Source organism: Callorhinchus milii, unplaced genomic scaffold, assembly GCF_018977255.1.
Source record: "Callorhinchus milii isolate IMCB2004 unplaced genomic scaffold, IMCB_Cmil_1.0 Scaffold29, whole genome shotgun sequence".
NCBI lineage: Eukaryota > Metazoa > Chordata > Chondrichthyes > Chimaeriformes > Callorhinchidae > Callorhinchus > Callorhinchus milii.
The window spans coordinates 1,397,016-1,412,967 of NW_024704770.1; the positions used below are offsets into that span (position 1 = coordinate 1,397,016).

General features: G+C 55.2%; 2 protein-coding genes across 2 annotated transcripts in view; one reads left to right on the plus strand and one right to left on the minus strand.

Annotated features, from left to right (window-relative positions):
• atp13a1 (ATPase 13A1) overlaps nucleotides 1-1,316 on the minus strand; it is a 41,596-nt gene extending 40,280 nt beyond the window's left edge. The window contains exon 1 of the mRNA XM_042344618.1: nucleotides 993-1,316. Coding sequence (XP_042200552.1) covers nucleotides 993-1,316 — 324 coding nt within the window. The remainder of the gene's footprint in view (nucleotides 1-992) is intronic.
• Nucleotides 1,317-1,884: 568 nt separating this feature from the next.
• Nucleotides 1,885-8,999, plus strand: LOC103189189 (coiled-coil-helix-coiled-coil-helix domain-containing protein 5). Its single transcript, XM_007909510.2, has 4 exons — nucleotides 1,885-1,967; nucleotides 6,687-6,827; nucleotides 7,753-7,904; nucleotides 8,687-8,999. Coding segments are annotated over exons 1-4 (393 nt in total). The 5' UTR covers nucleotides 1,885-1,965; the 3' UTR covers nucleotides 8,785-8,999.
• Nucleotides 9,000-15,952: the final 6,953 nt, after the last annotated feature.

Genomic DNA, 15,952 nt, shown 5'->3' on the forward strand with positions numbered 1-15,952 from the left:
CGCCGCCTCCTCCCTTTCCTCCTTCAAGGCCGGTCTCAAGACCTTTCTCTTTGACCTTCAGCCTTCAGCTCCGCTCTCGACTCTCTACCCCCTCCTCGCTCCCTCCCTTCCCTCCCCTCACCCTGACCATTCCCCCCCCCAATGCTCGGGTCCCGAACCAACCGTCCAGCGCCTCGGGACGTCCTCCCCACGTGAAAGGCGCTCTATAAATGAAATCTTGAGGCGCCCGCACTAGTCTACAGGAGGCGCAACTCCCACATGGACTCCAGTCACATACTCTGCGATGCGGGGGGTGGGGGGTGGGGGGGGTGATCAGGCTGCAGTTACACACTCTGAGCTGCAGGAGGCACTGGCCGGACACTCGCCGCAGTTACAGACTCCGGGCTGGTCAGCCGCGCACTCCGCCTGGTCTGCCGGGAGCGCTGGGCGGACGGCGGCTGCTGTCACCACGCTCTGGGCTGCAGGAGGCGCCGGTCAGTCAGACCCAACGCACACTGACCCCCCCACCCCCGCACCCCAGGTCTCACAGTAACGCTGAGCCGGGGGGGGGGGGGGGTGCTCGGGCTGCAGGTGCACGCTGCGGCCAGCACGGGGCGCTGGTCTGACTGACCTCCCCTCCCCCGTCCCTGTCCCCCCCCCGTCTCCCAGTCTCACACACGCACACTGAGCTGCAGGAGGCGCTGTTCGGGGGTGGGTGGTGGGGGGGCGGCGGACAGTTGCAGTTACACACCGCGACCAGTAAGAGGCGCCGGTCAGACACACACTAACCCCCACAGCCACACATCGAGCTGCAGGAGGCGCTGTTCGGGGGTGTTTGGGTGGGTGGTGGATGGGGGGGGGGGCAGTTGCAGTTACACACCGCGACCAGTAAGGGGCGCCGGTCAGACACACACTAACCCCCACAGCCACACACCGAGCTGCAGGAGGCGCTGTTGCAGTCCCCCCCACTCTCCCACCCCACGCGGCCTGCGGGCGGCGCTCTCGACCCTCACCTTGTAGCAGGTCAGCAGGCAGTGCGCGTGGACGGACCAGTGGCCGGACAGCGCGCTCAGCACGTGGACGAAGCCCAGGGCGGCCAGCGCCGCCAGCCCGGCCTCGGGGTGCTCGCTCACGGCGTCGAAGCGGCACAGCCACACGTAGAGCCAGAGCGCGTACAGCAGGCCGAAGGGCCCCACCGTGACGTGCAGCAGCACGGGCCGCCGCCGCTGCAGAGACACGCTGCGCACCAGCTCGTCCAGGGCCAGGGCCAGGCCGGCCGGCCTCTCCTCCTTCCCGCCGCCGCCGCCACCGCGCTCCGGCTCCCGCTCCGCCGCCATCTTGCCACCGGCGCCGTGACGCTGCGTGCGGGACGGGGGGGGCAGAGAGCGGGCGGCCAACCGCCACTTCCGGCCGACGTGACACGCACGCGGGCCCGCGCCCGTCGGTTCCCAGCCATGGCAACCGTCACTTCCGGTCCGCGTGACTCGCCCGGCCCCGGCCCCGCCCACCGCGCGGGCCGTAGCAACCGTCAACTTCTTTCCGGTTCGCCCGAACCGCCCTCCCTCGCCATAGCAACCATCACTTCCGGTTGACGTGCCACCTTGCCCCACCGTGTCAACCGTCACTTCCAGCCGATGTGCCCCCTCCTCCCCCCCACCCCGCCCCCACCTTCTTCTCTCCGTTCTATAGCAACCGCCACTTCCAGCTGTTGGGGACCACCCCCTCACACCCCCCCACCGGCCATAGCAACCGTCACTTCCGGTTGACCTGACCCTCTCCCACCCCCCCATCCCTTAGCAACAACTTCTGACCAATCATCGGCCGGTTACTAGAGGGGGCGCGGCCATGATGTGCCGGCGACCAATGGGAATGCGCGGCCGCTGTGCGTGACGGGGCGACGACAGCCAATAGGGAGGAGGAGGGGGCGGGGCCTGGGCTGGTCACCTTCACGTGAGGCCTGGACCTGAGGAGCAGCAACAGAGCAACATGTGAGTAACACACACACACAGTAACATGTGAGTAACACACACACACAGTAACATGTGAGTAACACACACACAGCAACATGTGAGTAACACACACACGCAGTAACATGTGAGTAACACACACACAGTAACATGTGAGCACACACAGTAACATGTGAGTAACACACACACAGTAACATGTGAGCACACACAGTAACATGTGAGTAACACACACACACACAGTAACATGTGAGTAACACACACAGTAACATGTGAGTAACACACACACAGACACGCAGTAACATGTGAGTAACACACACACAGTAACATGTGAGTAACACACACACAGAGTAACATGTAAGTAACACACGCACAGTAACATGTCAGTAACACGCTCACGTGCACAGTGCATGTAAGTAACACACACATGCACAATAACACGTGAATAACACACAGTAACACGTGAGTAACACACACACAGAGGCACACGCGCAGTAACACTTGAGCGACAGAGAGAGAGAGAGAGAGAGAGTAACATGTGAGTGACACGCAGACGGAGAGAGTAACATATCAGCGACACGGGGACCCGGGTGTCTGAAACGGGGGGGGGGAGAGAGGAATTCCCGTCGCCCGTTGGCACAAGGTCCTTTTTGCCCCCCCCCCCCCCCCCCATTTCGCGCTACCGCCGACCTCCGCGCAGCTGCCTCGGGTCTTCGGCACATCCCTCGTCCCTCCCGCTCCACCAACGGCAGCCGTACTTTCGGCCGCTACGGCCCAAACCCCTGGAGCCTCGGTCACCCTCCACCCCTCCCGCTCCCAACCACCAGCTCAGGGGCGGTCCGGAGCCCCGGCCATTCAGCCCCCGCGGGACGTCCGCTCGACGCGAAGAGGCGCTGGGCACGTGTCATTTCTTGCCCCCAATCCTCGGTCTTTGCCCCCCTCTTCGCCCATCTTCGCATCAAACCTGAGGGCTCCCCTCTTGGATTGGGGCCTTCATAGAATCGTAGAGTCCTACAGCGCAGAAGGAGGCCATTCGGCCCCATCGCGTCTGTGCCCGCTCTTTGAAAAGAGCTTTTCCAAATCAGCCCCACTCCCCCCCTCTCCCCCCATAGCCCCGATCAGCCCCACTCCCCCCTCCCCCCCATAGCCCTGATCAACCCCACTCCCCCGCTCTCCCCATAGCCCTGATCAACCCCACTCCCCCCGCTCTCCCCATAGCCCTGATCAACCCCACTCCCCCGCTCTCTCCCCCATAGCCCTGATCAACCCCACTCCCCCGCTCTCTCCCCATAGCCCTGATCAACCCCACTCCCCCCGCTCTCCCCCCATAGCCCTGATCAACCCCACTCCCCCCTCTTCCCCATAGCCCCGATCAACCCCACTCCCCCGCTCTCTCCCCATAGCCCCGATCAACCCCACTCCCCCGCTCTCTCCCCATAGCCCCGATCAACCCCACTCCCCCGCTCTCCCCCCATAGCCCTGATCAACCCCACTCCCCGCGCTCTCTCCTTAGCCCTGATCAACCCCACTCCCCCCGCTCTCCCCCCATAGCCCTGATCAACCCCACTCCCCCCGCGCTCTCCCCATAGCCCCGATCAACCCCACTCCCCCCGCTCTCCCCCATAGCCCTGATCAACCCCACTCCCCCGCTCTCTCCCCATAGCCCTGATCAACCCCACTCCCCCGCTCTCCCCCATAGCCCTGATCAACCCCACTCCCCCCTGCGCTCTCCCCATAGCCCCGATCAACCCCACCCCCCCGCTCTCCCCCCATGGCCCCGCAAACTTGTCCTCCCCAAATAATGATCTACTTCTCTCTTGAAACTTGTTATTGAATCGGCTCTCTCCCTTTGCTGCACGGAGTCAAACCGCACCGCTGTTCAGCCCTCCCGAGACGCTGCCTGAGCAAAGGGCACTGCGTAAACACACGGTGTTTTCGCTGTGTCCTTCAGATCGCGCCTGTAGACTTTCCTCTTTGGCTGTGTCTACAACAACAACAACAACAACAATTCATTTACAGAGCGCCTCTCACGTGTCGGGAGGACGGTCCGCTTCCCCTTGTTTTTCGCTGGTCATCAAGCTCCGTGTGAAGAGGGCTGTATAAGTGCACGTTGTTGTTGCGCCTGTATGCTGGTTCCCGTTTTTTTTTTTGGCAGCTCCTGACCGTAAATCACTTGGCAAGCGGTTTATCTGCGGCTGTGGGGAGTGGGAGGCTTGTGATGACACTGCAACATCTCCCGCTCCCTCAGCACAGCACTTGCTTTGTGCAGACAGGCATAATAATAATAATAATAATAATAATAATAATAATAATAATCCTTGCATTTGATATAGCGCTTTTCACGTCTTCTGGACGTCTCAAAGCGCTTCACAGAATATACTGTGTATTTTGTGAGCGAAACGCGGCAGCCAATTGTGCACAGCAGACGGATTGAGTGACCAATTTATTATTATTTTTCTCTTGAGGGATTATTATCAGACGTGTGGAGTAAGGAAACTTGCCCACGGTTTTGCCCTGCCGGGAATCGAACCCAGGTCCTCTCGCTCTAACCACCGAGCTACAGGACTAATAATCCTTGCATTTGATATAGAGCAATGGTCGCGGATTAAACCAAGTTATTATTATTATTATTTATTTATTTTTAGCGCCCTATCGCGTCAGTGAGACTTCTCAAAGTGCTTCGCAGGATACGCTGAAGTGCAGTGACTGTGTATTTTGTGGGCGAAACGCGGCAGCCAATTCCGCACAGCAGTGTGTCACTCACGGTCAGATATTGTATGGCTTACAACAACAACAACTCGGATTTATATAGCGCCCTCCACGCCGGGCGGCGTCTCAGAGCGCTTCACAATAATGGATCCCGGGGCCGAGCCGGGGGGGTTGGGTGGGGGGAAGAAGGTGACCAAAGGCTTACTCCAAGTTGGGTTGTAACTCGTTCTTTTTCGTAAATCATATTCAATTTCATGTTCCGATTTATACGAGTATTACTGTGTTATTAATAATAATGCTGTAACACGATTATTACTGTAATAACGTTTGTATTATCATCATCGTGGGGTCTCAAAGCACTTTAAAGAATAATAATAATCCTTGCATTTGATATAGCGCTTTTCACGTCGGGAGGACGTCCCAAAGCGCTTCACAGAACACACTGTAAAGTGAATTGACTGTATATTGGTGGACGAACGCGGCAGCCAATCGCGCACATAATATATGACATCTCGTCCGTCCCCTGATCTTTAAGCTGCTTTTCCTGCGGCTCTTTCTTGTCGCTCTTGGGGTGTTTTTTTGACTTTTTCCTGACACTGTTGTTTTCGAAAACAACTACACTTGTGTTGGAAATCAGACTCCAGGGAAAACCTGGTGAGATTTCTCAAACTTCCTGCACCTTCTTGCACTGCATGTTGTGCTGCTAAATTGCCATCATCCTTCCCGATAAACATCTGTTAATTCCCCGCCCCATCCCACCCCCATGCAAAGAGATACTTCCTCTTGACTGACCCGAAATAATAATAATAATCCTTGCGTTTGATGTGGCGCCTTATCACGTCGCTGAGACTCCCCAAAGCCCTTCACCGTAAAGCGAATTGACTGTGTATTTTTGTGGGCGAACGGTCGTGGATTAAAGGGACCGATTTTTTGGGGGAAGGAATTAATTCATTGAAGTGGGTGTGGGGTAAGGAAACTTGCCCAAGGTTTCGCCCTGACCCGCCCGGGAATCGAACCCAGGCCTCTCGCTTGCGAGGCGAGCGCTCTAACCACTGGGCTACAGGACTCGTAATAACATAACGTACGACTTGCAATATATATATTTTTTTAAAAAGATAATCTGGTGAAATGTGCCGCCAAACTTTTACCCCCCCCCCCCGTCCCCACCTTGAGATGAATCCGGCTCCCCCCGCAGCCGAAGATGGAACGCATTCCACTCTTGACTCATTTCCCAGCCCGGGATCCTGGATCGCTTGGGAATTCCCGGAAAACTGCGCCGGGAAGCCCTGGAGACGACTCTTTTCTCAGATCGTGAAGACACTCTTGACGTGTCCCAGACAATCCCGCAATTCAGCTGCAACGGTAATAATAATAATAATAAAAATAATAATCCTTGTTATTGATTATTGATATTGTTATTGATTATTGTGCGGCTTCGTATCGTGTCATCGAGACGCTACAAAGCGCTTCACAGGGTCTACTGTGAAGTGCAGTGACCGTATGGTTTGGGTGAAGCACGGCTGCCAGATGTGCACAGCAGTGTCCCACAAACGGCCTTGGAGTGAGCGGCCAAATTATTTGGCGTTGGGCGGAGGGAGGGAAGGTTGTTGGCTCGGACATCGGGGGAGAGAGAGAGAGAGAGAGAGAGAGAGAGAAACTCCCTTCTCTTCTGAGATAGGGATCATTAACGCCAACTGAACAAGCAGACGGGGGGACTTCAACAACAACAACAACAACAACAACTTGCATTCGTACACCGCACAGCGATCGCGGTTCGTCGTCTCATCCGAAGGACTGTGTCTCCGACAACGCAACACCCTCCCACCCCCTCCCCCACCCCCCACAGCGCTGCATCGGAGCCTCAGCCGAGACTTCGTGATTCCAAGTCCCGGTGTGTGGGGGACTTGAACCCACGACCACCTGACTCAGAGGCGAGGAACGCTACCGACTGAGCCAGGCTGACTCTTACAGGCGAGCTCTCGCTCTTCCACTGATCGCTGGGGCTCTAACCCGCATCTCTCTTGTGGTTGGCAGGCAGGCGGCCCTGGAGGTCACGGCGAAGCACTGCGCCGAGGAAATGGAGGCTTACGGGCAGTGCGTCACCTCAAAGCCCTCCACCTGGCAGCAGGACTGCCACCAGCTGAAGATGAAGGTGGCTGAGTGCACGTCTTCTCAGTGAGTTGATGATGATGATGATGATCCTCTCACTCGTTTTCATATCCCTCGCACCTCCCTACCTCTCCGGCCTGTGTACCCCCCACTCCCCCACCCGCTGCCTCCGTTCAGTTGGCTCCGACCTCCCGTTTGTCCCTCGTTCCCTCCGCTCCACCATCGGTGGCCGTGCCTTCAGCCCACTACACTACTCCCCGAAACTCTGGAACTCTCTCCCTCAATCCCTCCGCCTTGCCCCTTCCCCCCCCCCACCTTCAAACCTCACCTAAAGACCTTCCTTTTTGATCGTGCTTACGATCACCTCCCCCCCCCCCCTCTTCCCCCTGGCTCGGTGTCGGACTCCGCCACTGTCAAGCGCTCCAGGGCACAGAATTCATAGATTCTTATAATAATAATAATAATAATAATCCTTGCATTTGATACAGCTCTTTATCACGTGTTCGAGACCTTTCAAAGCGCTTCACAGGATACACTGTAAAGTGCAGTGACTTTATATTTTATGGGTGAAACCCGGCAGCCGATTGCATACAGCGGCGTCCCATTGAGTGATTAAATTTATTTTATTTTTTTGGGTGGGAGGGGGATTTATTAGTGAAATAAGAACAGAAGCCGCTGGGAAGAACACTCAGCAGGTCAGGCAGCATCTATGGAGAGAGAGGAAAGTAGGTTGACGTTTCATCGACGGAAGGTCGATGAAATGTTAACTCACTTTCCTCTCTCTCTCCATAGATGCTGCCTGACCTGCTGCGTGTTCTCCGAAACCCCAATTTGTTGGCGTTTTGCGGGCGATGGTGGCAGTCCGGTGCGCGCACGGCGACGTCCCCACAAACAGCCGTGTTGCGGCCTGGGTAAGGAAAGTGACTGCTTGCTGTGGTGACCTGGCTAACCCACCCCCCCACCTCTCTCTCTCTCCGTTTGCCCCCCCCAGTCCCGTCATTCAGAAGATCCGCAGCGAATGTTCTGCCCCCTTCGCGAGCTTCGAGCGGTGCATGAGAGAGAACCCGGCTTCGATGGTCAGCTGCACCAAACACGTCAACCAGTTCCTGGCCTGTGCCGAGAAGGTCAAAGTGCCCAGTTTAGGTAAATCAACAACCACCATGACAAATTGTGTTTGCACAGCGCCTTGAGACCTTTCTCATGACGTCCCATGACCCCAGACAGCGAAGGGTTTGCACCCGAACTGGGGCTTGGAATCGAGATGGGGCGAAGGGCAAGGAAGATTAACTCCTTCGAGGTCTCAAGACCTTCCTCTTCGAAGGCGCGGTCGAAGAGGATGGTCTTCTGTGCTGTAGATTTCTACAATCCTTGCATTTGATATCGCGCCTTATCACGTCTTCGAGACGTCTCAAAGCCCTCCAAGAGATAGGTCTTGAGGCGGGGGCAAGGCGGGAGGGTTGAGACACAGAGTAGTGGAGGCGAGAGGAAGGAACGTGGGAACATTGGTCATTCAGCCCCTCAAACCTGCTCTTGAATGAGCGGCACAGACACGATGGGCAAAATGGCCGCCTTCTGTGCCATAAATTTCCCTAATCCGTGCATTTTGGTAAACCTCGCATGTGATACGGCGCCTTATCACGTCTTCGAGACTTCACAAAGCGCTTCACAGAATATACTGTCAAGTGAATTGACTGTGTACCCTGTGGGCCAAACGCGACAGCCAATTGCGCACAGCGGCGTCCCACAAACAGTCATAGTTTCGCCCACAAAATATACCGTCAATTCACTTTTCAGTGTTTCCTGCGAAGCACTTTTGAGACGCCTCGAAGACGTGATAAGGCGCTGTATCGAATGCAGGGGTTATTATTATTAAACGTCTATGGTTCTTTCCCTGCCGTTGACCTGGGTGGTGTTCTGTGTCCCAGGTGAAGGTGGAGCAGCAAGTGTGACTGGACCCCGGGTGTTATTAACAGAGGCTGATTCCCCCAGGAGCCGGCACGAACACGCTGCGACCACCGCTTGAGAGCTGGGGGCAGGGGAGAAGGGGAGAGCTTCACAACTGCCTGAGACGTGTCGCCATGTAACTGCACAGAACTGAGGCCAGGACTTAACTGTAACCGAAAAGACTGGCCTTTAATTTATGGAATTGAGACGACGTGGGATTTTATTTTTACGTACACACAGAAAGATGAAATATAATGATAGCCAATAAAAGACCAGAGGGATTTGAGAATGAAACGCTAAATGTAAACATAACAGGGTTCCTACTCGCTGAGAGGTAGAGCGCCACTGCCGTGACATTGGGGGAAGGGTTGGGATTTGTTCCATTTGGTTTGCCCAGCCGGGTGTCTTGACACACACGGAAACCCATCACCGTTGCTCAAGAGAAAACAAACCCAACTGAGAATTCCAGGCCTCCCACCGACCCATGGAAATCCCAGAGAAAGATTGTTGGAATGGAACGTTACCAGGCCTAAGAGGGTTAAGGAGAAAAGGCTGCACTTCATTTAGATTGGATTCCCTTGAGTTCAGAAGGTTGAGGGGTGGATTTGATTGAGGTATTTAAGATGATAAAGGGATTTCATAGGGTAGATAGAGAGAAGCTATTTCCTCTGGCGGGGGGGGGGGATCCAAAACCAGGGGGAATAGTCTTAAAATTAGAACCAGGCCATTTAAGAGTGAAATCAGGAAACGTTTTTGCACACAAAGGGTGGTAGAAATCTGCAATTGTCTCCCCCAAAAGGCCGTGGATGCTCAAGAGTGAGGTTGATAGATTGTTGGTAGGTCAGGGGTGTTAAAGGATATGGGGAGAAAGCCGGAAATTGGAATTGAAAGGATTAGTTGAGGTACAGATCAACTGTGATCTGATTAAAACTCAGAACAGTCTTGAAGGGCTGAATGGCCTCCTCCTGTTCCCATGTTCCTATGAATGCGCGCACTCTCCCTGGATGGACGCTTCCTGATTACCTGATTCACAAAAGTATTAGGCGCAGGTTGGCAAGAGCCAAGGCTTGGGGGGAGGGCAGTTGGGGTAACTGCTGGGGTCTAACCAGCTAAAGCCACACACAGCTTGGCCATTGAGAGCCCTGTCTGGCCGAGCTTTCCCGCTGCTTGTCCAGCTGGGACCACCCTCCCCGTTAGTTAGGCCTTTGGCTGTGGGGTTAACAGGAGGTGAGGGGGAGGATTCATAAGAATATAAGAACATAAGAATTTGCTGTCGAAAGAAGACCAAGGTCCATCTAGTTCGCCTTCCACCATCTTGGCAGTCGCTTGACAAGTTGCGTCCCATACTACCCTATGCCTACGCACCTAGTGTCTGGTCTGCCTTTCCATGTCCTGCCCAAGTCCTGGAGTACTGTGGACCAGCCTGGCTTGGGAACAGGACTCCCGAGACCGCCACGGAGGGTGGGCTTGATTCCGACATTCCTTGGCCAAACGTGTCACCTTGGAGCCAGTCCAGCTCAAAGGAAACCCCGCTTACCTTTGAGACACCTCGAAGGCGTGACAAGGCGCTAGATCACACGGCAAGGATTATGATTATTACCCCCCCCCCCCACCCCCACCACCCGGAGGATAGCCGCCTGTTAAAAATAATGTAGAAGCATTCTTCTGCCAACAGATGGCTCTGTTGTGCTGGATTGGGTGAGAGCTTTGGTATACGCTTGTGGAGAGACGATTACCCAATCCCCCCCCCAATTTACCCCGATAATATTCAGGATATATGTCTAGATGTCTTGAAGGTCCCATCGTGGGGGCTTGAACCCACAATCTTCTGACTCGGAGGCAAGAGCCAGGCTGACACGCGCTGTTTGTACAGTAGCCAAGAGAAAACTTGACGCACATGGGGGGGGGGGGGGAGGGAAGTTGAACTTCGGAGTTGAGCTACCGATCAGTCGTGAGCTAATAGAAAGGGGGGGAAACAGGCTCGTGGGGCTGAATGGCCTCCTATTCCTATGAAAGAAAGGGAGAGAGGTGGAGGCTTGTGGAGCGTATAAATATCAGCACAGATTAGTTGGGCCAATTGGTGTGTTCCTGTGCTGTAACAGTCTCTGGAACTCTTCTCCCTAAATCACTCCCTCCCAACCTCTCCCCCTCCCTCCATCTCTCTCGACTTCATTCCTTCTCCCTCTCTCTCTCTCTCTCTCTCTTTCCCTCCCTTTCTCACTCCCTCCCCGCGAAACTTTTCCCCGCGCAGAAAGCCGTCGTCTTAAGTACGAGTGCCTGAATGCCATTTAATAATAATAATAATAAGCAATAATAATCATTTGCATTTGATATCGCACCTTCTCGCGTCTTCGCGACGTCTTACGCGGGGCGCAGCGTAAAGTGGAACGACTGCGCGTTTCGGGGGCGAACCGCGGGAGCGGATGGGGCTCGGCCCCGGTTCACGGGTCGGCGGCAACCCCGCGGGGTGGGGTGCCCGGTGTTTTCGGGCGCCGCCTGGAACCAGACGCGGTGCGGTGGGGGGGGGGGGAAGCCAGTGATGACGACGTGAATGGCTGCAAACGGAGCTTTTGCCCGTCTGCGGCTCCCATTGAAATGTCAGGCTGACACGGGAGAGAGCCGAGTTTTATTACCTGTAAACTGAGCTGGCCCTGGGGCCCTGACACCGAGTCCCTTCCCCATCTGTAATAATCTAGCCCGCGTCCCACCGCACCAGCCTGGCTCTGATTAAAATGCTGGTGCATTCATGAATATAAGCCGCGGGGGGAAATCTACACAAATATTGTTCGAGGTCCTGTGCTCGCTGGGGAGATTAGTGATGCAAAGCGACTGGGTGTGTGGCTGGGTAGTGGCGTATGTGTGTGCTTACGTTTGTACGTGTGGGTGGGTATGTAGTTGTGTCTGTTTGCGGGTGCGTTTGCGTGTATGTTTGTGTGTGTGTGTGTGTCTTTGAGTTGTGTGGGTGTATTTGTGTATGTGTTTGCATGTGTGTATTTGTGTCTGCGTCTGTTTGCGTGCGTGTGCGTGTCGGTGTGTGTTTGCATGTATTTGGGTCTGTCTGTGTGTCGGCGCGTGTGTGTGTTGAGTATTTATCGGTGTGCTTGAGTGTGGGTGTGTGTGTGTGTGTGTGTACTTGTGTGCAAGTGTGTGTGAAAGAACCAGTATGTGGGACGATATGTGCACAACCACACTTGCAAGTGTGGGTGTACATGTGTACGTGCTCTACGTGTGTATGTGCGAAGCTGTACGTGTGTGTGTGCGTGCGTGGGCGCGGGTACTCGTACATGGTTGTCTACACACGTACGTTTGTCATGCACCCACGCGCGCCCCAAGCGTACAAACATTCCCACGTGCACGCACGCTCACTCCCTCCTCTTTTTTGATCTTTAACGTCCACCTAAACGGGGGCACAGACTGGTGGGGCTTAACGTCTCATCCAAAGGTGCGTGTTCCCAGACACCGCGCGGGAGCGGGAGCGTGGACTGCGGGGAGCTCAGAGCCCCAACGTGTCGGGGGGGGGGGGGTGGTCGCGAGGCACGAGAGAGAGAGAGAGAGAGCGCTACCGACCGAGTCAGGCTGACACACGCTCCACAGACTTGCTTGGAAACGCCAGCTGATCTCGCGATGAACACGCACGCAGCTCTGCGTTTGATTGCTCTCCGTGCCTGTCAACCACGTTTCAGGAGAGACTGTTTTATTCTCGCGGCTGAAACCAATACACACTCGCGCGCGCACACACACACACACGCACGCACGCACGCAAGCACCGATACGCTCACACGCACATCCACACACACAGACTGACGCTCACACACATACACTCACACAGATGCACACACCCACACACACACACACACAGACGCACACACCCACACACACACACAGACGCACACACACATTCACATACACAGACTGACGCACACACACATACACTCACACAGATACAGACGCACTCACACAGATACACACACACGGACGCGCGCACACACACACACTCACAGATACGCGCGCACACATACACAGACACACACAGGCACATGCAGCCACATGCATGCAAGCACAAGACACACTCATGCACACACTCACGTACACACACCCACGTGCGTGCAAGCACAGACATGCGCACGCGCTCACAGACGCACGTTCACACGCGCACACAGTCGCGCGGAGAAAAACGAGACTTGCCCAACAAACCGTAGGAGTTTGCATCACATTTAAAATCCTTTTTTTTAATCAGTTAACGAAACAATAAAACACGCTGTGGTACAATAATTAACTTTCCCCTAACATAAATAATTAAATATTCAGCACACATTAAAAACACACGTCTCACGGGAGTCGTCAGTGACTGAGGCGTGTGAGCGCCCCTATAATAATAATAATAATAATACTCCTTGCATTTGATACAGCGCCTTATCACAACGTTGAGACGTCTCAAAGCGCTTCACAGGATGTACTGTAAAGTGGATTGACAGTGTATTTTGTGGGCGAAACACGGCAGCCGACTGCGCACAGCAGCGTCCCCGCAAACAGCCGTGGGTTAAGTGACCGCGTTTTTTTTTACATCGTCTGCAGTGTGGGTCCCACCCTCGGGCGCGTGGACGCAACAGCAACGCGCTGCGCTTGCACGTGGCCTTTCGCGGCGGGAGGACGTCCCAAGGCGCTGGGCGGCGCCGGTAGGGTTTTGCGCGCTCGGAGGGAGCCGTGCTCGAGGGTACACACCCTATGTACGCAACCCGTACATCTGATCCACCGCCTCATCACGTCGTCGACACGGCTTGCGTAGTGACTGTGTGTTTTGTAGGCGCCGCAACGTTCCGCGAAGCCGTGAAGTGAATGAGCGCTTTTATCTGGGGGATTGTCGGGCAGGACATCGGGGGGGGGGGGGGGGGAGAGAGAGAGACAGAGAGTGGTGGGGGTGGGGGGGTGGGGGGAGAAGACACTCCTCTTTCCCAATAGAGTCGTGGGACCTTTTAACGTCCACCTGAACAGGGCACAGACGCACAGACACGCCGTGCGGTTCAATAATAATAATAATAATAATCCTCGCATTTGATACAGCGCCTTATTCCCTGCCCGGGAGTCGAATCCGGGTCCTCTCGCTCGCGAGGCGAGTGCTCTAACCGCTACACGACAGGACTCCACAAATCTTGGCGCCAACAAAATTCCCGCCGCGGTCACCTACCCGCGAAAAAAAAAAAGGAAGGGACGCTACACTTGACACCGATGACGGTGAGGCTCTTTGAGAAGTTTGGACACGGGGTATCAAGGGATATGGAGCAAAGGCGGGTAGAAGGAGTTGCGGTACAGGTCGGCCACGGTCTAATAGAATGGCGGAACAGGCTCGAGGGGCTGAATGGCCTCCTGCTGTTCCTACACGATGAGGAGCGCTCTAGAAATGCACGTTCTTCTTTCCTTCCACCTGCCGGGGTCGCCGAGGGAAACCGTTTTTAAGAGTTGAGCTAATTTGGTACAGAACGTCCCAAACCGACACTGAAACCCGAGGCCGCCCGAGGCGGTGAGATGGAAAGCCAAATCTGCCCCCGCGTGCCAATTATCACCAGCGCTAGTTATTCTCTGCCTCAGTCTGGCAACGGGCCCCCTGAGCGAAAGTCGTTAGCTCGAGCGAAGCTTTCAAGACGTTAAATTCCCTGCCACACCCCCCCCCCCCCAACACCCAACCCCCCCCCCAACCAACCACCACCACGGTGACTGCTCCGCCATTCCAAGTCCTTCCGACCATCCGGGCCGGGCCGGGCCGGCCTGTCGAACGCTTGGCCCCGGCGTGCCCTCGGAGACGTGATTAAGGCGCTAACGTCGAAGGCAAAGATTATTATCCTTGTACTCAATGAATTCTCCCACTCTCCCGAAGAAGGGGCGAACCTCGCCGGTGGCAGTCGTCCTCATCCGCCAAGCTAACCGGTGGGGAGCTCTTTATTCGGTGTAGTGTCTATCTTATCGTGTCGTTGAGCCGTTTCGAGGCGTTTCGAGCGGCTGAATGGCCTACTCCTGCTCCTACGTGATAAGGTGCTCTAGAAATGTTCTTTCTTTCCACTTTGTATTTTCTGGGCGAAACGCGGCAGACAATTCCGCACACAGCGTCCCATAAACAGTCACCCCCACCCCCCCCCCTTCACCCCCACTTTTGTTCTGCGGTATTAACACCTCTATTCCCCTGTTTTGTTGCAATCCCCCACTTTGTTTTGCATCATTAACACCTCTTTAACCCACCGTCCCCCTGTCCTCGACCCCATTTTCTCCTTTGTCTTCCTTGCCCTGACTCCCCCCCTCTCTGTTAGCCCTTGAAAGCCTCTCCCTCCCAAACAGACCCCAGTTCTGACGAAGGGTCGTGGGCCGTTCCTCTCACTTTCCTCTCACTTCCCTCTCTCCATAGATGCTGCCTGACCTGCTGAGTGTTCCCGGCTACTTCTATTTTTGTTTTCAGATTTCCAGCATCTGCAGTTTCCCCCCCCCCCCACCCATGAACAGTGATCCCCCAATCGACTCACAACCGGGCTCCTACTTACCGCTAGTTAGCAAAAGATAGTGTCTTACTGCTATGATTTGCGGCAGCCAATTGAGCACAGGGGTGTCCCACAAACAGTTGAGCGATCAAATTTTTTTTGAAGGGATCCACCATTCGACTAACAACCGGGTTCCTACGTACTGCGAGTTAAACAGAGGCGTGTGGCGTAAGGAAACTTGCCTAAGGTTTCGGCCCACCCGGGTCCTCTCGCTTGTGAGGCGAGCACTCTAACCGCTACTCTACAGCAATCCACGTCCAACCACCCTGTCGAAACCCTTCAGAGTTCAGTACGCCTCTACGAGGTCCCTTCCCAATGTTCTTTGATCCAACGAAAACAGACCAACTCTCTCCTAATCTCTTTCGCCATAACTATCGTTTCTTCGTCCCCCGAAATCATTCTTGTGAACCGCCTCCGCAATCCCTCGAAAGCCATAACACCTTTTCTGAAGTGAGGTGGTCGGGCCTTCAGCCTCTCTGCCCTTTGGGACTCCACACCTTGCGTCTCGCCCCCTTCCTTCGCCTCCTTCGAAGCCCGTCTCAAGACCATCCTCTTCGAATCGCGCCTTCGGTCACCCTCCTACCCCCACCCTCCCCACCCTCCACTACCCTCCTGATCCCAACCCCCGGCTCGGGTCCAAATCCCTGACTGTCCAGAGCCTTGAGACGTCCTCTCGACGTGTAGTTTGGGATTGTATTGTAAACACTTGTACTGAATACAATC

What these genes read in the sequence shown, in the direction of transcription:
- LOC103189189 (XM_007909510.2), top strand. An exon ending in GCTGAGTGCACGTCTTCTCA is followed by an intron (nt 6,828 to 7,752) that starts GTGAGTTGATGA and finishes TGCCCCCCCCAG; the next exon opens with TCCCGTCATTCAGAAGATCC. An exon ending in GGTCAAAGTGCCCAGTTTAG is followed by an intron (nt 7,905 to 8,686) that starts GTAAATCAACAA and finishes TCTGTGTCCCAG; the next exon opens with GTGAAGGTGGAGCAGCAAGT.